Source organism: Hippocampus bargibanti, linkage group LG03 (assembly GCF_051943395.1).
Source record: "Hippocampus bargibanti isolate YZ-2025 linkage group LG03, ASM5194339v1, whole genome shotgun sequence".
NCBI lineage: Eukaryota > Metazoa > Chordata > Actinopteri > Syngnathiformes > Syngnathidae > Hippocampus > Hippocampus bargibanti.
The window spans coordinates 26652221-26674120 of NC_142736.1; the positions used below are offsets into that span (position 1 = coordinate 26652221).

The window sequence follows — 21900 nt, forward strand, 5'->3', positions numbered from 1 at the left end:
TATTTTCTTTAACTGTAAATGGCAATGAACCGCTTGAAGCAACTGGTTTGCAATTGTTTTTTAAAGAATTATTGTCACTTTAAAATAATACACTTAACACAAGCCAACAAGTGCACCTGAGTCTTAAAAACAATTCAAGGATCTGAAGGAAGAAAATGTTATTGACCAGTTAATGATTTATCTTACTCCAAATGATTTCCGATCAAATGTTGATAACATAAGGAAGGTTGTGATGTTTGATTATCATAAGGCAGCTGGTATCATCAATCAAACATTGCCCATCACTGAATGCAACCATAGTTGAAATGATGATTTAGTCAGTTTAATAAAGTGAGTAATAAATACAGAACACACAATAAATGTTCCTTAATACATATTTGATGAGCCAAAGGAAAAACAAATCTAGTTGGGCATGTTACGTTCTTTTGTTGACATGGTGTAATTTCCCGGAGGAAGTTTTGAGGTGACTACAATGTTATTGTTTGGATTCATGCCGCTCTTTTTCATTGTTTGTCAAATATATCACACACACTCCTATTTTTGTTTTTATACATGTGGTTTTGTTATTTTAATACAACTCATTTTTGATTGTATTCCCCTATTACACTGAAGCAATCCAGCATTTTTTTCTTGCTCTCCTATGACACGTGTCACACTACGTATATATAATTGCCAGACCATATTTGAAGTAATTCATCAGAAAGTAGTTCATAACTAAACGACTGAATGGTTTGATTTTAATTTGTTAATCAACAAAGCAATAATCTGTGCTTTGTGTTAGTGTTATTCAGGTAATCAGGCTTTCCTCATATCTTCCAAATCGTGATATTTTGATTGACAGTTAAAATCATACATTTCTATTGAATTCTCATTCATTCAAGTGCTGAAGAATGAATGAGTAAGAAATATTGTGCTAAGTCTATTCTCTTTGTCTTTTCTGTAATACCGTACAAAAGCTATCTGGCTGACTGGCTAGCTATCTAGCTATTAGCTATCTATTGGCTTGCTTGCTAGCTTTCTATCTCGTTGTCTTACTATTCTATTTGAGTTACTTCCAGGTTGAATGAACACTGGCGCGTGTGGCTGCCGCTGCTCACCCACAGAAAAACTTATCCTGTGATTGTAAAGTGACCTTGAGAGTTTTGAAAGGCGCTTATAAATGAAATCTATTATTATTATTATTATTATTATTATTATTATTATTATTATTATTATTATTATTATTATTATTATTATTCAGCCATGCACTTTAATCACAGCTAATTGTATGTGTTTACAATGTTACGCCTAAAATGCCCCGCAATGGGCCACCGCATGTCAATGCCACATCGCTAAACAGAATTTCACAGATGGTTTGCCATGACTTTACACTCCGTTAAAATTACTCTCATGTTTCAATAACGTAAGAAACGTGTGCGGAATGCCTCGTCTACAATATGTCCTCTTGGCTGCTTTTCAGCGTTCATTCACTAGCCTCCATTGAACACATAGCAAGGTTATAATACGGTTGTGGCAGTGGCCTTCTCTGCTTGCCTACAATACCTGAATCACAGACTAATTAATTATATTTTGTCCATAAATTATTTGTAAATAATTCCAAATAGTCTTTCAGCTTTCTTTCTGTACGTTTCCCCTGTTGCGCTCCTTCCAGATGTGTGTTGTCCTATTTAAGCATTTAACCAATCATATTTCCGCCACCATTTGTTACCATATTTGCATTTGCTACATAAGCGAATGCAGTATATGGTTGTGTTGATTTAATAGTAGTGTTATCAACCCACAATGGCTGAAGGAGGAGAAGAAATGGATTTGGTTGGAGATTTACTGTTCTAGGAAATTTCAAGACGGACTTCTCAAGAAAAAATGGACATCATTAAGTAAGGTTGGTCAGTTATTTATCCGCTATTGGTACCGTCTCGTGGAATTGTAGCACATCACAGCACAATATTTTCAGTCTGGATTGATTGAGACGAGCACTACTGAAGGCCTAACGATGAAATCCACGGCCCGCCACTGTGTATTGGCATGTTGTATGCATGTTAATCTTTCTTGCGGCATTTATGTGAATGAATGTGTGAATGAATGCAGTCAGGAAGAGGTACATCACACACAGGCGTGTGCATGGACAGTTGGTGATTACTCACATTTGAGGCAATAATGTGCGATTACACCGAGATATCTTGTATTCAGAGTGGACAAAGGCGATAGATCTCCTGAAATGCCAGCTCGGCTTTGGCATTTATAGTCGCTAGTGATGTTTTTCATATTGTCCGCCTAAATGCTAACATCTAGCGCCAGTGCTAATTAAGGTCAATGAGACCGCAAAATGCGAGAGGACTCTCATTATAGTACACGAGTCGGCTCTATCTTGTGAACGGAACATCTGCTTCCTGCATCTATTGCTGGCGTTATCTGTTGAAAAAGAAAAAGAGGACTCAAGTGACATGCAAATAAGATGGGGTATTTTCGCCACCTCATAACTTGTCAAATGTGTAAAATGATGACCTCAGAGTGATCAAATCCACATTAGCTCTTGTTAAACATAGCATGTCTCCAGCTGACGACTGGCAATTCATTAATTTTGCCGCCCTTATTATAGAGACTAAACGTTCACATTATCCCGAGTGATGTCTTTATTGCATTCCGACAGAGCTGCTCGTGCCACAGCAATCTTTTTCCTTTTAATTTCCTCCGCTTCGCTAACAGCTTCCTACGTAATGACATGCGGGGAAAATGAGTCTCAATGTCTGACAATGTTCCACTCAGACTAAAAATGGCTTGTTTAAATAAACCGGACACCGAAAATATGGAGACATCTTGTGAATTGGGTGAATGGGGAAACGGTTGTGGATAAAATACGCATAAAATTTGTCCATTGGGCTCAAGTTTGATTGAGAGTTAGAGTCTTCATTCAACAAAATATTCATGATTGGGGGTGTATAACACGTGATGTACACTTGTTTTTGGATGCTACAAAAGCCAAACCAAAATATTAAAACCATGATAAACATGTTGAAGGACAGGGCACATAAAACTGTTCTAGTTAGCATGTAAACAGTACCCCAAAATAAATGTAAGCATCGACTTGTAACTTCCTGCAGTGCATTATTTGTTTCATTACTTCTTTGTTTGTTTGTTTTTTAAGTATTAATTAATTTATAAATATGTCTATATTTGCCCCAATCGCCAATTTAAAAAAAAAGATGTTACTTTTTCCCCCCCTATCTTGTCGCATAACTGAACAAACAGTAGGTGGCAGGAGTGTCTAGTTCGGTTTCAGTCATACATCCAATTACGTAAACACAAATAGGCATCTTTGAGCAGACACGAGATGACACTCACTTAAAACATACATAAATAAAATACCTCATTAAACTTGTTGTTGTTTAAAAAAAAAGATGTTACTTTTTCCCCCCTATCTTGTCGCATAACTGAACAAACAGTAGGTGGCAGGAGTGTCTAGTTCGGTTTCAGTCATACATCCAATTACGTAAACACAAATAGGCATCTTTGAGCAGACACGAGATGACACTCACTTAAAACATACATAAATAAAATACCTCATTAAACTTGATGTACCAAATTTGAGTTTGTTATGTTGTTATGTTTATTGATTATTATTATGTTTGTTAATTCCTTGTGTGTCCTACATACTTGGCAATAAAGATGATTCTGATTCTGATTCTGATATGGTGAGACACTTATGCGGTAGGATATCAAACGAATGAACTTTTTTGGGGGTTCAAAATAACATTCAGTGGTGACACTGGAAATCTTACATAAAGGATGACTCCCTCATGACAAGGTTAGCCTTTTTTTCAGAGTAAACAGACATGCAACTGGCCACTCCAAATTTAGCCAAGTTGTTGCAGTTTTATTATCTGGATCCCAATGTGCAAACTATCTTATTCCGACTCATTACTATCAAACAGTCCTGATTTGTATTTGCCACAGCTCTTCCACTTGATGTGACACGACACTTTTTCTTTGGATTACATTTATTTGTGAAGATAACGATCCGTCTCATGGACAAGATTAAATGATTTCCTCAATCGACTTCAATCGGTAGATGTATGGGGTACTTAAAAAATATCTAAATCCAGATGTTTTATTTTGTGCAATCATTTGAGAAAATAAAATTAAATGAACTCAACACCCCATTTTCAAAACCTAGTAGTAGTAACAACTACTAGTATTCACTATAGGGTTTCTGATTCTATATTTTAATCATGTAAAGACTGCTGTGAGTACTGTAAGTACACATTTACTTACTGGTTACTGGTATGTATCCCACCTTTCACCCAACGAGAGCTGGGGTAGGCTTCAGCAACATACTGTACATATTTTTACATTAATTATCGCAACCCCGGTCACCTTATCTGAAAGTAAAATGTACCCAAAAAAAGTCAAGGAAGACGTGATAAGAAAACTGGAAAAATCACTTTTTTTCAATATAATGAATGAATACAAAATATGCTTTTTTTTAAACATAAAACCCACGACACACGCTCGCAAAACCACTCTTCATACATAGGTTTGTTTTATTTTACAACCAGCTACAGTAACCATGATGCGGTTCTACAGTAATGAGTGTATGTGTCACTGTGTCTGTCATGTGATAACGCAATGTTTACATTCTCATTGTTGTCTTCTATCTGTAAAAAAGTTGACTTTATGTTAATAATGATAAACGTTCAATATTTATGATTCCCGTTTTAACCCACAGAGGACGTTCAAGACAATGATTCTGTGGTTGTCACGTGAAACGTGGCGAAATTCAATCAGAAAAGAAGCTAACTCGAGAACACAGAATCGTGTATAAGTACAAAAACAATTCACGGCAACCATCAACAGTGCTTAGCTCAAAGAGAGAGAGAAGGGTGTTTTAATAATATGTCCTACTCTTGTAGAAATGACAAGAAGAGCTAGCAAGATATTTTCACTGCGGTGGAGTTATCAGATAGCGAACATAGCTGCTGCTATTACCGATAGGACTTCTATTTTCCTACTACTACCAAAAAAAAAAAGTAATTATAACCATAAAATATGTTTTCTCCTTTGTATAGTTGACTTTTAATAAAAAGATGACAATAAAACAAGTACAAAATGGCCATATTTATTGCCTAACGTTGGGTCTCACACATTAAATATCTGTTAAGATTAGCAGAAATTACCCACGCAAAAGGATTGAGAAAGCTTGAAGAAGTCAAAATAAAGAAACTATGGACATCATCTGGGAAAATCTTTTATTTCTACAAATTAAAATCTCTGCTCGAGATCATCCCAAAATTGTTGGGTGGGCTTGAAGGTCTGATCCTCAGACTGTTTGCATAAAGTTGGAAGCATGCAATCATGTCTTGGTAAGAAAAAGATAGACATATCGTCAAACAGTCCAGCAAGTTGATTAATTGACTTAATCTGTGCAATACTTAAATGTAAAGGACGTGAGTCTTGAGAAAATAAAGTCTTAAATCCTCATAAAGACATGGAATGATGTCTGGTATGTCTGAATGATGATCTGTAATGCTTCACAATGAAACTTCAACGGCAGCCTTCGGGGTCTTTGCGGGATCCTGCTCAGCTTTTCTGAGCACCCGAGGGCTGCCAGTTGCTCTTCTGCCAGTCTGTGGGCCGCAGGAGCCAGAAGCCTGACTCTTGCGCTGCAGTAATGGGCTTCTGGAGGCTTTGGGCTTAGCTGGTGCCACGAGAGAGTCCAAAAGTTTGAGCGACTTCAGGCTCAGCAGACCACAGAAGTAGTTACACTGGTGGTGCGAGACGAAGCCCTCAAACATTTGAGGCTTGCCTTCCATTTGGAGACCTTGATGTCTGCAGCAACATGAAAATATGATTGTGAGTGGAAAAGAAAAATTATCTGTAAATGAAGTTAACACATACCATTCACTGAAATAAAAGCCAAATGATGTACTCACCCTGTATATTTAACTGCAATTGCAATGTTGGTGATCCTTGTATCAACCCCTGAAAAGGAGCAACGGTTAGTTTAGTAATTTTTCGAAGATTCATTGATATTTGTCAGGCTTTCTACGGCAGACCACATAGCAGGGCAATTTATTGTGCAAAACAACCTTCAAAATCAAAAAGAGTGACTAAAAGTGCTTGTAAAGTTGGATTTGATGCTATTGCAATAGTTTTGATATTCAAACTTGGAAACACTAACAGTTTTATGTTTTGAGTGGATTTCTCGCTTCGTGTTGTCTCCTGTGGGGCATCAGCCAAATCACACCCAAGAATGAAGCGCTGTATGTCATTTGAAGTTTAGCTCTACTCGGGTAACGGTCCTCAAGAATCCCAGTTTACCTTCGAGTCGGGTGATGATCAGATTTCCATTGGTCCATTGAAAGATCCAGTGCTGCAAAGCACAACACTTGAGCTCAACCTCAGAAGTGGTTCTCATCTCGATCCTCCCCGTATGATCCATCACCAGATATTTCTGATAGACTCCAGCCAGGTCAGACTCCACCGTGGCATAGGGGATGGTGTTTGCTGGTCGGTACATCAAGTAGACAGGGATGATCCTGTTTTTTCGAGGATCAGTGTGAATCGAATGAGAACATGAGCAAAGACGTGAGCATTTCCACAGATCGGTGTGGTTGAGTTCGGTTGGATAAGCCCAGGTCATTTCATGGAAAACAGACTTTTTGATTGTGCAACGACAAGAAGTTCATGCCAAGGTCGATCAAAGGTTCTCCTTGCTGAAAGTGTGACTAAAACTAACCATGTGACGTGTAGTTTAATGACTAGCACAGTCACCTCCCTTGAACATGTAAACTGCACAGGAACGTGTGACCCAGGACTTCTTGATTGTGAGGCAGATATGGTAACCACTAGCTACCAAACCGTAAGCATTTCAAGTAAAAGAGCCCGTGGTCAAACTCACTCGAGAGGAGGCCCAAAGTTCTCAATCACTCTTGCCTCCGCGGAGAAAATCTTGCAGTACTCACGAGCCAGATTTTGGATTTTACAGTCCTGTGTGCAGAACAATGGAAGATAACAGGTTAAGAATAACATGAATGTTTCCATTTGGAAGAGAGAAACGTACTTGCTTGACCAAGTCCAGGTTCCTGTCTGTGAGGCCATGCTCCTCCTTGCCGTCATAAGCGATGTGGCGTTGAGCTTTGATGATACACGTATGACCGGATTCAAACACAGGGTCAAGGCCATAGATGACTTGAGCCCTCCACACCTTGCGACCACAGCCTTTGCCAATACAGGATTTGTTCACCATCACACGACCAAACAACTTGCTGCCCCAGACGCCGCTGTCGGCCACACCCTTGCTGAACACCAATGGTGCCATTTCTATCTCTTCGCCAACTTGATGACAGGACAAAATACAGCAGTTGGACACATTTATCTTTCAGTGGGATAGGGTGTTAATATCAGATCTTACCACTGCAGTCTTCGCGAAGGGAAATTCCTGCCAAGACTAAAACAAATTGGGAGAGAAAACACACTTAGTATTGTTGAAGTCATAAATTTTATATCATATATTGATGTGCCAAGTAACTACATACTATCGGGACCAAGCAGAAAATCCGTTGAGTCACTTCCATAGTCATTTGTGATTGTACATTTGTAAACTCCAGAGTCTTTGCTTGATGCTTGAACAACAGCCAGATTGACCTGGCTTTCATCTGCCGCACTAAGACAAATAGGTAGAACAAATACGGACAATCAGTATTTCATAAAAAAATAAATACATAAAGGAAAATCTAAGAACATACCTTTTTTTAATCCGGGCAATCTCCAGTTGATTTCTGTACCAAGTGATAGTCGAGTCGGTAAGAATGTTGAAGAACTGGCACCACAGTTTAAGATGCCCTGCGGCCTCTGCAAAGCTTTCACTACGAATTTTACGGATAACCTGAGGAGCTAAAAAAAAAAAAGATGTGACCATGAAAATCGTGTTCGTATCTGTAATGATCTGTAATTTTGTTCTTCTACTTCTTCTTTTTCCTTTCACAACTTTGCTGTTGTGAATTGTACATTTCTCCACTGTGAGATTAATAAAATGTAATGTAAATAATTTAATGTAATCTAATCTAATCTAATGCAATCTAATCACAAAGGAACAAACAAGTCATCCGTTTTCTAATCTATCACCAAGACAGTCGCAGGAGTGCTGGTACCCATCCCAGCTGTCATTAAGTGGGGTGTGCCCCGGACTGATTGCCACCCAATCATAGGACACACATAGACTAACAACCATTAACACTCATGTAAAAGGTGTTTTACCTTTACATGGGTCCCATCTGTCCTTCTCAGTTTTATCACTTTGGATGTATTCGTTGGGTGGTTGGCTTGAAACATTTGACTCAACGGTCATATTCTTTCTTCCCAGCATGGGTGAACGTTTTTCTACTGGACAGGGTCCATCATCCTTGGGCGGTAGAAGTAGAGGTGACCGTTGAGAGCTGTCTGAAGATGAAACATTCACCACAGGGCTGGTGGAAACTGTGCCATTCGGGAGAGAAATCTCTTGCTTCTCAAGTTGGTGATCAGATGCTAAGTTAGTCGCCTCCAGTTTGTCCTTTGAAGAAAAGTTCTTACAAGGGGCCCGCGAGGCCAATTCTTGTGGAGTCGCAGGAGTAAGAAAAGAATCACAATCTCTCTTCTGCAATAATGGACTGACCTTGATATTTGAATTTGGTAAGAAATTGATTGCTTTAATGTCATCATCCATTGACCCTCCAGGGATACCAAGGTTGTCTTGTTGTGTATCTCCACCATGGACATTTGTACTGGAAATTCTCAACTCTCTCTGTGAACAACAGGTTGGACTGTCTGGTATTATCAGTGTTTGGGAAGCGGTTCCAGTAATCTCTTCAAATTTAATATCTGGGATGATTTTTTCCACAAATTCCAATTCTTTGCCTTGAATTGGATCACGTTTGGTTCTTGATATGGGTCTTTGAGTTGCTTCCACTTTAGGATTTATAGGAGCAGAGGGGTACGTCTTTGAAGAACCTGCTTGGGGAACGGCCGCAACATCTCGATTGCATTTTGTACAGAGGGGATCAGTAACAGATGAAGGACAGGGACGAGAATCTTCCAGAAAAGTACTACGCTTCCTCAGATGACGTTGCTTTACAAGATTGTCATTGGAAGAGCTTTGATCACCAACATGTTTAGATGTGCTATCAGGTACTCGTCTTCTTAGTTCATCTTCTACTGCTCGAGGATGACGAGGAAAAGAAGAGAGGTTCTTTAAAGAACCTGCATCAGGAACCTCTGCTTCATCTGGATTGCCTTCCACGCTAAGGGGATCACTGACTGATGAAGGACAAACACTAGGCTCCTCCAGGTAAATCCTTGTCTTTCCAAGATGATTTTGTTTGACAAGACTTTGTTTAGGAGATGTTTGATCAACAGGTTTTCTCCCCTGAGTTGTAATCTCTTTGGGATTTACATGGTTAGAACCATGGTTTGTTGAAGAACCTGCACTGGGCGAGGTGATGACATCTTGACGGCATTCATGGCTGAGGGAATCAATGGCAGGTGAAGGACAAGGACTAGGTTGCTTTGGAGAAATCTTATTCTTTTCTAGCTGGTCTTCCTGTATAAAATGGTCCTTTGGAGAAGTTCTATCAACATGATTCTTGGGTATGATATCAGGTACTAACTTTTTTTCTGGAGCTGTAATTTTACTTTCATCATTTCTAAGGTTTTGACGTTTGGCCGCTGCACTGGGACGTGCGACTAAATCTGCAGCAATGTCTTTGGTACCACTTGTAAGCGTGGTGTCACGTGGCCTTATTTGGGCCCTTGTACGTTCTGCAACACTCAAAGGTTTGGAGATTTCTCGGAAGTGTGTGGGTTGTTGCTCATTTGAACTCAGTCTGTTTTTGTATAGGTCAGCGATTAGAACTTTAGTTTGTTTATTGCACTGTGAATCCGAGTGGATTTTTAAACTGGATACATTTTTATCCTTATTAGACACAACCGCGGGATTAGGGACTCTGGGATCTTTGGTGTGGTCTAGTTGTTGACTCTTTGGTTTAATAGTGGGTTCAGTCACGGTCTTTTCTTTTGACATATTCACCTTATTTTCATCTACCTTTTTATAACCCTGTACTCTGATCCCTTCAACACATTTTACAAGTAAATCAGGTTGGCTTTGTCTGTCGGCAATTGAAAGAGGTTGTGATTTTTGTGGAGCCGCAAGGCTTTCCCTTAATCCCTTGGAATGATGCCGTCTGTGTTGCGGTGATTTGACAATAGGTGCGACAACATGGAGCCCGGTGTCTTCTGTTTTAGCGGCTTCTTTTGGTGGGATTTTCCGATGCGGTCGTGCATCTGCTGCTGCCAAGCGTCGATCAGGTGGAGGCTCCGAGTTGACAGGTGCATCATTCCCACCCACCCATGTAGGGGCCTGTGTAACCTTGAGAGACAATACAAGCACATGTTTCCAGGCTGTAAATACTAATGATACTTTATCCCTGGCTGCACAGGATATGGGTAAACGTCTAATTCCAACAATAGCAACAGTGTAACCAGCAACAAGCATGAATACCAAAGGTACAATGTTAGAATATAGGACCGTGCAGGTGTTTATTTTGTTTGTTGGTTGTTCTGTTTATTCTGTTATGTGTTTCTTTTGCAACACAATTCTCATGTTTGTTTAGTCAACTCAGCTCACTGATTGATTTAAGGAGTCGACAGCATGATTTAAGAGGCCTTTATATGTACCCATTGTCCATGGGTATGAATGTGAGTGTAAATGATTATTCGTTTATGTGTGCCTTGCGATTGGCTGGCCACCGGTTCTAGACACACGCCGCTTACTATCGCTTCTCCTCACGAGGGTTGTGATTGTGCTGGAGCTTTATTCGGCTGACCTTGATTAGTAGGAAGGGTACACCGAGGCAACTACAGATTTATTCCTGATACTGTATACTCAAGAAGAATATCTTTTTTAAGCCAGTTCTCAGATTTTAACCATTATATCGAGATTGCCATTACACACTTAAACCTTCTCACCCAGTGGAGGCTGCTCATGAACCTCAACTGTGTTACTAGAGGCCACAAGGGACCCAGTGATCGGAGCAAGTTATAGAAGCACTGAAATGGAAATATAGTCCGATTTAGAATAGGCCCGGGAATTGGATTCTATTGCTGGCAAAGTAAGAGGAGACACTGAGGATGATCTACAAATGTAACTTTTCCAACAACTAGTTCAGTCCTGGTATCAGTAGCAAACAATTACATTTCATAGCAGAGCATTGACCAAGGAAAAACAGTATTTGGCTACATTATTACAAAACATATTTTTGTGCAACGTTTGAAATCCGTTCCTGTTAAATTACAACAGGGTGATAAGTAAGTACATCTTTTTGATTTGTGGTCGAGACAGTGTCAAATCCACATCGCGTCTGAACATGAGCTGTGCTGCCTTTTATTAGCAAGAGGTTCCCTGAGTCACAAGACATTCCATAATACAAAGTAGATGCGACAAGCAAGGCTAATAACGTTCACTTCACTCATTTTTGTGCGTCAAAAATTTACCCCTATAGAATTTAAGAGAATTCTAAAACAAGCATTTATTTTAAATGATAATTAATATGAGCATGTTTTACCTTCTGGCCCGCTATCTAATCTAGAGACGTTCAGGTCTATTCACAAGCTATGTGGCTATTTTGCGTTGACGTGAGGTTCCAATGGCATGTCAATCATTTTGAGAGCCACTTGAGTTGATGTGCGTCTTGTTTTACTGAACTCAGTCATTGCGCTCACTGTTGCATTAGCACTCGGCCTTCTCCAAGTACACATTTAGTTGGTTGGTTTGGTAGCAGAAAGCTGCAAGAAACTAACACCGGCTTTCTACAGATATGGCAAGCACACACCAAGAGAATCCATTACATTTCGGTCTGAATGAGACTTAAAGGGCAACCCACGCCTCCGGATAAGTTGTGTCCATAATTTGTAAAATCACTTCAAATGACTTCTACTGAGCGTATTTCACAAAGATTCCACCGCATATAGCTATACTTTACATTTTAAGACTCGCGCTGAATATTCAGGAAGTCTTGTTTTTGAGTTGGTGACGATACCTACCGTGACGTCACGGTATGTATCGTCACTGACCGAGAAAGCGACACACAATGCATTTTGGGTACTTTGTTCGGTCTGAAAACTTCGTGTTGATCCGTGTTGTTAGCGAAATTGGTAGGAAAACACATAAATAATGCGATGGTGAATCGTTGTGTGTTGCACCAAGACTACTATTTGATACTAGCTGACCCAAAAATCCAGCAGACAAATTAGCCCATGCTTGGGCGCCATCTTGTGCATTTTCTGGAACGCTACCTTATAGTCCAGACGCCTCAAAATGACACGGAAGGACTTCTTTAATCGATTGCAAACATTTATGCTTTCTTCTTCAGAACTATTTGAATCATATTCATAACTGGATGAGTAACAACAAAGCATCTTTTCCGAATCTGAAGCCATTGTTTTGATTCTCAAGCAAGGCAGGACGTCTTGGCCTGACGTCACCAACAAGGTGGCAGGAACTTCTGAAACTGAAATTTTCTGGTCATTTTGAAGTAGTTTTGGGACACTTTAAGTCATTTTTATTGGTGTTTTTCATTTGACTAAAAATATCAGCCTCCGTGTTTTGGGTATTTTAGATGTTATAAAACGTTTTTCTGATGTCAGTTAGGAAACAAAAAAATGGTGTCGGTTGTCCTTTAAAGAAGCGTTTTGGAAACTTATTTTCACCTTTCACCATTTTTAGTCACTTTGGGATTTCGCCACACCACTTTAAATATTACAGTCGTGTCCCATCGATTTACTTCCTACTGCTTGATGTGGATATACAGAACTGATTGGCATTACAATTTGAGTCATTATAGGACTATCAATGTCTTCCAGTTCAAAAATACAAATGCTGTCTTTTTGTCTTCATGGAGGTCTGTGCTCTAGGGTTTCGTGGTTTGACCTAACGTTGACATACTGAAATAAGATAAGCAGCAAACTGGAAATTATTATAATTTTGTTTTTACTTCATTGCCTGACTTCTGCATTAGTAAACATGAGTCCGTCACAGATTTCTCCTGGACTGCTCTGATACTATTGCTGCCATAAATAGCAGCAGGTTGGCTGTGTTGACTGGAATGATGCTCCCATGAGCTCATGGGAGACGGAAAATAAAGCTTACCTCATTTTGAGTGGACGGATTCCTTTGTGTCGCTTTTGTTTCCTTTTGCGGCGGTTGATCTGACGTCTGGTCAGGTGAGGCAGTCTTTTTCTTAAGGATCACATCCGCAGATCCAGGATCAGCTGCGTGCTGCTTGACGTTCACGGGCTGTTGAGGTTGTGGTGCATTTCCAAATCTGGAGGGTCTATGAAGGCCCATCTCTGACACTTTCTCGTCACATTTAAAGACACTTTCCTTGTCTTTCTTGGCACCTTCCGGAACTCTAAGTGCCTCAGAACTTTTTTTCCTTAACAACTTTCCAAAAAGCGCTCTGTCTTGACGTTCTGTAATATTTCTGCAACTCTCCACTTCTGTGAGTTCCTCAGGCCTCTTCTCACTTCTGGGGAAAATTTTGATCTTCTGGAAAAAAGGAGTCTTGTCAATGCCACCAATGATTCCATTCTCATTATTTGTTTTCACGCAAGTCTTAGTCAAGGGTGCCGATTTCTCTCCCACTGATTCCTCCGCTGGTTCCTCCAACCTCACCTTTGAATCATCACTGACAGACTCAATTAACACCTCTGTGACCTTGTCCTCCGTGGAGCTTGGCACGCTCAGGCGGACCTCCGTGGTGGAGCGTCGCTTCCGATGTGAGCGTTCAGGGCTGATTGTTGTACGAATTGGTTTCTGGTTCTCCTTGCCGTCGCTTTCTTTGGCTCGGCTATCGGCTTTCTGCTTAATTTTGGTAAAGTAGCGTTGGTGGATCTTGAACTCATTCATTGCACCCACTTCCAGAACCCCTGAGCATGACACGATGCCTTTGTTGTTAGTGGCCGATACCTGATAGATGGCGGCGTCCTCCAAAGTACAACTGTGTGGAGAAGATCATTCACATTTTGACAAGATGATGAGTGGGACATTCAGATACATTAAAAATCACTATTCATATCCTATTTCACACTTTAACAGTCGACATACTTGTAAATATGCAGAGAATGGGTTTGCCCATTGCGAAATATTTCATATTTGGGAAGTCCACAGAATCTGTCCAACTGTTTGTCATCTTTATACCAAGTAAGTTGAGGAATAGGATATCCTGTAAGAGACAAGAAAAAAAAGATCAAAAACCTAAAAAGTTTGATAAATACAATGACAAATTCAAATTAATATTGTGAGTAAAAATGAGTTAAGCACCAAAATCTACATACTTTTTAGCCATCTTGGGGAAAGACCTTTTTTTTACACCTGTTTACTGAAGCCGACCCATGATTGGTTGTTAGCCCTGAGGAACTCCTGATGTCATTTTCAGTTGACCAAATGTATCAAAATGGCCAAAACTGTTGGATTTTGCTCTTATATCATATACCAAACATATAATACAATGTGATAGAGAATAGACAGACTAGAAGTTATATATTTAAATGTCCCATGCTTAGTTTGCCGCGGAACACAAGGTCCACAATGGAAGCACAGAAAACCTGGGGTCAATCTGAGGTGAAAAGACACAGGCTGTTAAACTGTCATCTTCATGTAGGACAGGGGTGTCAAAGTCATTTTTTGCTGCGGGCCACATTGTAGTTATGGTTTCCTCTCGAGGGCCGTTATGAATTTGGGGAACCCATTAGAATGATTAAATCCCTTCAAATATTGCATATAGAGCACACAGCAAATTAATGAATAACTCGTTTTCAAATCTGAAGTCAAGAATAATGACTTTTATTGTGGTTGACATCCAAAAATATGAAATTTTGGCTCAGATTTTAGCAATCATCATGGAATTTAACAAGTTTGATTTGCTTTCGCGGGCCGAAAAAAATGATGTGGCGGGCCGGATTTGGCCCGCGGGCCTTGATTTTGACACCTGTGATGTAGGAGATCTGGCCTTGGACTAATTTGGGACTTGATAAACTCCTTCACAGGAAGAGCTCATTAGCCAGGTTACAAATTTATCGGTTCAAGGAAAGGACAACCTATTAATATGTCTATGTTCTGTTGTTTTATGAATGCTGGTACATGGGACGTCCAGGGTTGTGGTTTTCAAATCAAGAAGACTGTGTTTTACTAATGTATGACTTAAATTTGCATACGCTCTAAATAGGCAGGGGGCTGCATAAGTTGGGCGTCGGTCATGAATGGCTACGTCCCCTGTCGGCAGTAAAAGACAATCTTCCTGTGTTCGAGCCTTAGTTCACAGTGTCCAGCGAATACTACCTGACACAATGTTTTTTTTTGAAAATGTTTCAACTTTAAAGCATCGGACAGCACTTTGAGTTACATTTTTATGTATTTAAAGCGCTATATAAATACAGTATGATTAATTGAGTGATAATGACATTTCTGTACGGAACTTATTACAAGTAGTCAAGAAAAGTTTTGGGTTGACTTTCCCTTTCACCCAACCGTTGTAGTTCTTATTTCCTGACTCAAAATGCTGTCCACGGATGCGTATTTTTGTCCCAACTCAGCTTCGGAAGTCACACTTGACAAACAAATGCCGATGCTCACCCGTCACCACACAGAAGAACTTGACATTGGAGCTCTCTGACACAGCTTTGGATTTGAGAGTGGTCACGAAGGCGGGCTGTGTTTCCTGTGTCAGTTGAGCTATCATGCTGCACAGCGTGCTCCTGTGCAAGAGGAAAGATGTTCAACGCATTCATTGTCGCAAGATCAAATCAAACCAGCAGCAAATCTGAACAATCCAGAACCTGTCATTCTCGGTTAGATCATGACAATATGCCATTTTTGTACTCTGCTCCTCCACTGCAGTCTTGGTAGATGACATATTATGTGAATTACACTCAGGCTTCTTTTCCCAGCATCACATTTTTTGGGATCGAGTGAGTCACGCTCCTGCTTGACCCCAATGCAAGTGGACCAACACCTTGAAATGATGAAAAATCACTTCCTTCAGCCATATGGTTATGATTGCTAATAGGATTTTATTTATAGGATACACGTTCATTCGATTTTTGTCGATGAGGGTAAATCGCGTAAAGCCTTCATCGTGACAATACTATCTGTTTCTTTTAGACTGTCTTTTTTTCATCATATACAGTGATACCTTGGCTTACGAACTTAATTGGTTCCCAGATAGAGTGTGTAAGGAGAAAAGTGTGTATCCCAAAAATTCATTTCCCATAGGAAACCATTAAAATGAGAATAATCCTTTTCCAGGTCCCCAGAAAACATAATTTTCTACTTTCTAATTTTCTAAGTCTTAAAACTACACAATGTATACCTTATTTCATGTATAATAAATGTGCTATGGTATTATAATTAAAGAAATAAACTGCACTGTATAATAAAGTCATTTTGTTTACCTTTGTGATTGTTGTTGGCTTGATGGAATGGATAGCTTTTTGCATAAAGTGTCTCAAGAAGCTCTGGGTTGTATATCTTGGAAGTTGTGATATTGCAACAGCAACTGATGCAAGCGGACACACTAGAAACATCATTAATAGCTGGTTCCCCTGCTTGTCTTTTCATTTCAAATTGAACTGATGGCTAGTGCGGGTTATTTGTGGAGCCTGATTGATGGGAATTTTAACATTGCAGTCTACACTCTGCCTTTGAACTATCAAAGTTGAAACGAGTCCAAATTTCACTGTTTTCTATCCATTTTGTCACTCTCTCTGTCGTCTGCCTGTCACGTTAATGTTTAAACCACCTCTCCTCACTGCTGCGTTCTTGACCAATCACATGGCTTTAACCGAAGACTGGGGGCGGGGAATAGAGGACAAAAAAAATGTTGGCAGCCATTTTCTTTTTTGGAGAATGGCTTCACTCTCTCCCTGTTTGTAAACTCCCCCTCCCCACTGCTGTGTTCTTGACCAATCACGTGGCTTTAACCGACGACTAGGGGCGGGGAATAGAGGACCAAAACAAGCCGGCAGCCATTTTCTATTAGAAGAACGGGCTCGTTCGCGAAAGACACATCACTCATTGTGGCAGCTCTGTGTGTATCCTGAAAAATAGTACGTATGCCAAGGTAAAATTTTCATAAATTTAACGTTCGTAAACCGAAAGGTTCGTAAGCCAAGGGGTTTGTAAACTGAGGTATCACTGTATACAAAATATGCATTGTGTTTTTTTTCTTTACCTTAACATGTTTATATTGGGGATCTTTCCTCTGTCATATTATTCAGATTGAGGTACCGTATTTTCCGGTGTATAAGACGTACTGGAGTATAAGGCAAATCCCTAATGAATGTTGTATTTTCAAACTTTTTCCATATACTGTATAAGGTGCACTGGACTATAAAGTGCACATTCAATGAGTGAACAAAGTTTTCCAAATATAAATATATCAAGGTTTTCCTAATATAATATAATCAGTACCATATTTTCTGGTGTACAAGCCGCACCCCCAATGAATGGTGTAATTTCAAACTTTTTCCGTGTATTTGGCGCATAGGACTATAAGGCGCACCTTCAAAGAATGAAAAAAAAAATCCTTATATAATACGGTACATAAATATCGAAAATGTTTCCAAATATAAGGCACACCACATTATAAGGCCTTACAGTAGAGGCTGGGCTTACATACTACTTCTTCTACAGGGGGAAATGGAGTCTGTGGCTGCTGACATTCGTTGCGAGACCTGTTGTGGCTCAATATTACTTCACATATGAGGCGCACCTGCGTATGAGGCGCATCTTTTGAAGAAAATCAAAGATTTTTAGTGCACCTTATACACCGGAAAACCCCGTACTTTGCTTTTGCTTTTGTTGTTGTTGTTGTTTTTTTGGGGGGCTGGGGGGGACTGAGCTTGCTGAATAACTAATCATAAAAACATAAAGTGCCACAAAATCCAATGCAAATGACACGTGTACACACGCACACATATTCCTGTTTTAATGGTTTAGTGAGGTCCGGATAACTCCAGATAAGGAGTGAGGACTACCATTGCTGATAAGTTTAGAGAACTAGTGTTCCATTTGAACAGTAAATGTCACCCCATTTCCCACTTCAACTTCTTTAAAAACAAATCAATAAAAAGTGGACTTGAAACTGAAATAACAGCAGGAGTGAGGTTTCTGAATGGCTACATTCAAAGTCCTCACCCCTGTAGTGAATTAAGTTAAAATATCGTTTTACTTTTTGTGGTATGAACTTTTCCCTCTCATTAAACACGCACAAACAGATAAACACACAAGTAAAAAATGTATATCCAAGTAAAATGAAAATACACACCAAAAAATCATTTTGGATGAGTTTGTGAGGACCTCTCTGAAACTTTAACAGATGCATATATAGACCTTCTAGAAGCCCGTAGAATGAAAAATTTGTGAGGACAGGCCAAACGTTCCTCACTTGTCAAAAATGTCCTCACTATGTATGGTATAAAATGTTAGTGGTCCTCACAAGACTAGTCATACAAACACACAAACACACACGCGCAAACACACACAAATGTGTATACAAAACATATGATGCCACTGAGCCATGTCTGGTGTCGCTCTCCTTTTTACTGAGGTCAGAGGACACATTGGCACGCTACTCATGAGTGAGAAAACCAAACATGACACAAGTGCGTTTCAAGAATCTCGATGTAGGTAGCCTTTGGCTTGTAGGCACCACTTCATGTTGCTGTTTGATTAAATCCTAATCGATTACACATGAAATCCTCCAGCTCATTGGCTTTAATTAACGACTTGAACAAGAAAATATCTGGTCTGTTCATCGTATTATGCTTTGCAAAAACTACAGTGTCTCAGTGCTGTGTTTTCCATCAACTTCTATAATAGTATTAATACTTTTATTTTATATTTTTTTTATCTTAGGGCAGCATAGTTACCATCATTTGGGTTTTTTTGTGGGGGGAACGAATGCAAATTCTCTGAAATTAGACACACAGAGCAACCAGTATTGAGAGTCAAGCATGAGGTCCATGAAAGACAATATGTGGCAAGATGGTGCTGCGAGAGTGGCTGCTTTTACAGCAGGTCCTGTATTCTGTGTTTGTACTTCTTCCTTTCCTTTCCTCTTATTTTGCTGCTGTGAAATGTAAATTTCTCCACTGCAAAACCAATAAAAGCTAATCCAATAATAATAATAATAATAATAATAATAATAATAATAATAATAATAATAATAATAATAATAATAATAATAATAAGGCAATGATATCACATTAGTAACAATCAGAAGTTTTCCATGGGAGATTTTACCAAACATGTTTTTTTTCTTTTCGATATCCAAATTAAAAAAGTGTCTCCCATGTTGACCTACAAACTTTATTTGGCTACTTTTTAAAGGACAAATTCAAAATCAAAACATACCTCTCTGGTTTATATTTTTAGTCAAAAGCAGCAGTCCAATGAAAAACATGTATTTACAAATTTTATTTTCCCCCTTTTAATTAAACATTTTACAGTAAAGTCTCGTTATATCGATATCGGATATATCGATAGTTCCGGTTATATCGATACTATTTCTATGCACGCACGGAGAAAATTACATGCAAACAGGGTCGGATATATCGATAGTCCCGGTTATATCGATATTTTTTCGGACTCCCTTGAATATCGATATAACGAGACTTTACTGTATTAAAAAACAATCATTTTTTTCTTTTTAATTTTGTCACTTGTGTGTATTTTTAAGATAATATACTAATATTTTTCACCAAATAGGTTTTTTAAAAATCTTTTATAGAATAAAAAATATATAAATCATCTGAGAATTTTCTGAGGTGCTAACCCGAGTGTGGGTCTAATATTCAAAATTTCTCAGTTACTGAAGTGCAACATGTCAGCATCCCACTGTACCTGTTCTCCGGCCTGACGTGGGAGAGGTAGCTGCAGCCTCCAGGCCGACTATTTCCAGTGAAGCCATTCCCGTGGCCGGATCTTCCATTGGCGGAATGGGAGCGTGTCCGCCGTGAACCCATTTCAATGTGCGTTGAAGTTCTAGTCCCCCCGAAATGTTTTCTTGTTTTCTTCTTTTTAATTCCTTTAAGCCACTGCAGAAGGCAGCTGCAAAAAGAATAACACACATGCTAACTGAGGCCGGTATTTAACATAAAAATCACTGCTCTGTACTGTATCCTTATTGCAATGGACTCACCAAGGAAGAGGTCACGTCCCTCTTTGACAGATGCCCCACAGCTCTGAATTGAGGCTCCGTTTTCCAATCAGACACAAGCCTGTGTACACGTATCCTGCTCCTTCTGTACTATTTTTAGTGGGCTCTGAAATAGACACACGAATGCCTTAACCCCTTTTTTACCCCCTCACCCATCCCCACCCACCCAACCTGCCTGTACCTTGTATATAATAGGATGCAACAGGCAGTCAAACAGCACGTCAAGGCTTAAGAAAGATACACTAGGCAATGATTTCAGGGTGGAGGTCAAGTCAAGGACATTGCATATTTGGTAGCTTCCAAAATAGAACAATAGGTATTGGTGAGCATAGCTTATTTTTTCTTATATCGCTTTAGGACCTAAGAAATCATGGTTTGGTACCTCAAAGTGGATGCTACATACAAACTATGAGCCAGTAGATCTCTACAGGCCACTTAGAAAGAGATGCATCATTGATATTAATCTAATGGTAGTGGATTTTATTTAAATTTGGATTTGAGGGTTAGTTTTGATTTCAAGAAACACATTGAATATGGTTTTTTTGACATGCAAATATTATTAAACTTAATTTGTTTGTATTGTTATTATGTTTTGCAGAATAATAAAGAATATTAAAGTGGATTTTTAGCCACATTCAGATTGTGTTTATATTTACTTTTGAATGATTTATGGCACATTGCAATAAACACAGGTTGGGAGTGTACACACTGTCATTTAATCAAGGTATTTCACCAAACATTGCAAACTACTACTACTACTACTAAAAATAATTATAATATAAATCAATATAATTATCAGCATCGTTTAGGAAAAAAAGTGGTTTGTTTTCATTAAAAAGACAATAATTGGGAGTAACATGGTTCTCATATTGCTCTAACTTTTCTTACATACATAAATAGATAAAACGAAAATATTTCATTGTCTACTGACAATCATTTTGTATCCCCAAGGAGAAGCGATTGAAATAGAAGAGCCCTACAAGGGTACAGCTCTCTAATGACTGCATGCTTCTCATCTTGACGCACGCACGCTTTAGACTTGCATCGACAAAATGAACGATTAAAATGTCTCCCGTACACACGTTTGTGTGTATGTGTGTATTGCTATGTTCATCAAACTTCACCTATCACAAAAATATTGTAATTTATTTCTGGACCGAAAAGCCACAATTATCAAAACAAAAAAATGACATTATAATGACTGTGAGTGATATGCACTGCGGTAAACAGCTGCCACTTTATTTTGTGAGCACAGTTACCTCATCGTTGTCTGGATATTTAGGACAGGGTGTGTACTGATGGATGAAAGTCCCCCTCGAGTGTGGAAACATTACCAATGTAATGTGACCACCCTTCCTCCTTCCTTTCTAAACAACTAAAGAAGAACACAAATTATCTCACCAGACACAGAGCGCTGTCTTTTTTGTAATTGTAATTGTGACTTACGTTCATTTATAATCAGGACTCGATTTCACATCGAGTAAATCAACTTGCGAGTGAATTTGGATATCATTTCAGTATTTTTACTTCTGGCGACGTTTGTTTGCATTGGCTCAATAAAGGATGGCACCATTTTAACGTGTGACGTGTTAGGTTCCGAAATTTGATGCAAATACGCCCCCTGGTGGCTATGATCGACATTGGAATGACA

At 39.2% G+C, this 21900-nt stretch overlaps 1 protein-coding gene across 3 annotated transcripts; it reads right to left on the reverse strand.

Annotated features, from left to right (window-relative positions):
* Positions 1-5138: 5138 nt before the first annotated feature.
* alpk3b (alpha kinase 3b) lies at positions 5139-21884 on the reverse strand. 3 transcript variants are annotated; one of them, XM_088992860.1, is made up of 16 exons: positions 21696-21884; positions 21509-21624; positions 20232-20355; positions 19934-20140; positions 15665-15786; positions 14138-14255; positions 13181-14030; positions 8257-10402; positions 7746-7893; positions 7536-7663; positions 7412-7447; positions 7061-7335; positions 6899-6987; positions 6319-6536; positions 5931-5979; positions 5139-5826 (listed from the first exon to the last, which is right to left on the reverse strand). In XM_088992860.1, exons 4-16 carry the CDS (start codon positions 20053-20055, stop codon positions 5529-5531), a joined length of 4599 nt encoding a protein of 1532 aa, XP_088848986.1. In that variant the 5' UTR covers positions 20056-20140; positions 20232-20355; positions 21509-21624; positions 21696-21884; the 3' UTR covers positions 5139-5528. The 3 variants fall into 3 exon arrangements, with proteins under 3 accessions (XP_088848986.1, XP_088848985.1, XP_088848987.1); XM_088992859.1 differs by having other exon boundaries at positions 21509-21884; XM_088992861.1 differs by lacking the exons at positions 21509-21624; positions 21696-21884 and having other exon boundaries at positions 20232-20365.
* Positions 21885-21900: the final 16 nt, after the last annotated feature.

Bases quoted from the DNA above. Each gene is read 5' to 3' on its own strand.
- alpk3b (XM_088992860.1), bottom strand. From the start codon at position 20,055: ATGGGTTCACGGCGGACACGCTCCCATTCCGCCAATGGAAGATCCGGC. The intron at 7,664-7,745 runs GTATGTTCTTAG...TATTTGTCTTAG, and splicing joins ATTGCCCGGATTAAAAAAAG to TGCGGCAGATGAAAGCCAGG. The intron at 7,448-7,535 runs GTATGTAGTTAC...AATTTGTTTTAG, and splicing joins TTTTCTGCTTGGTCCCGATA to TCTTGGCAGGAATTTCCCTT.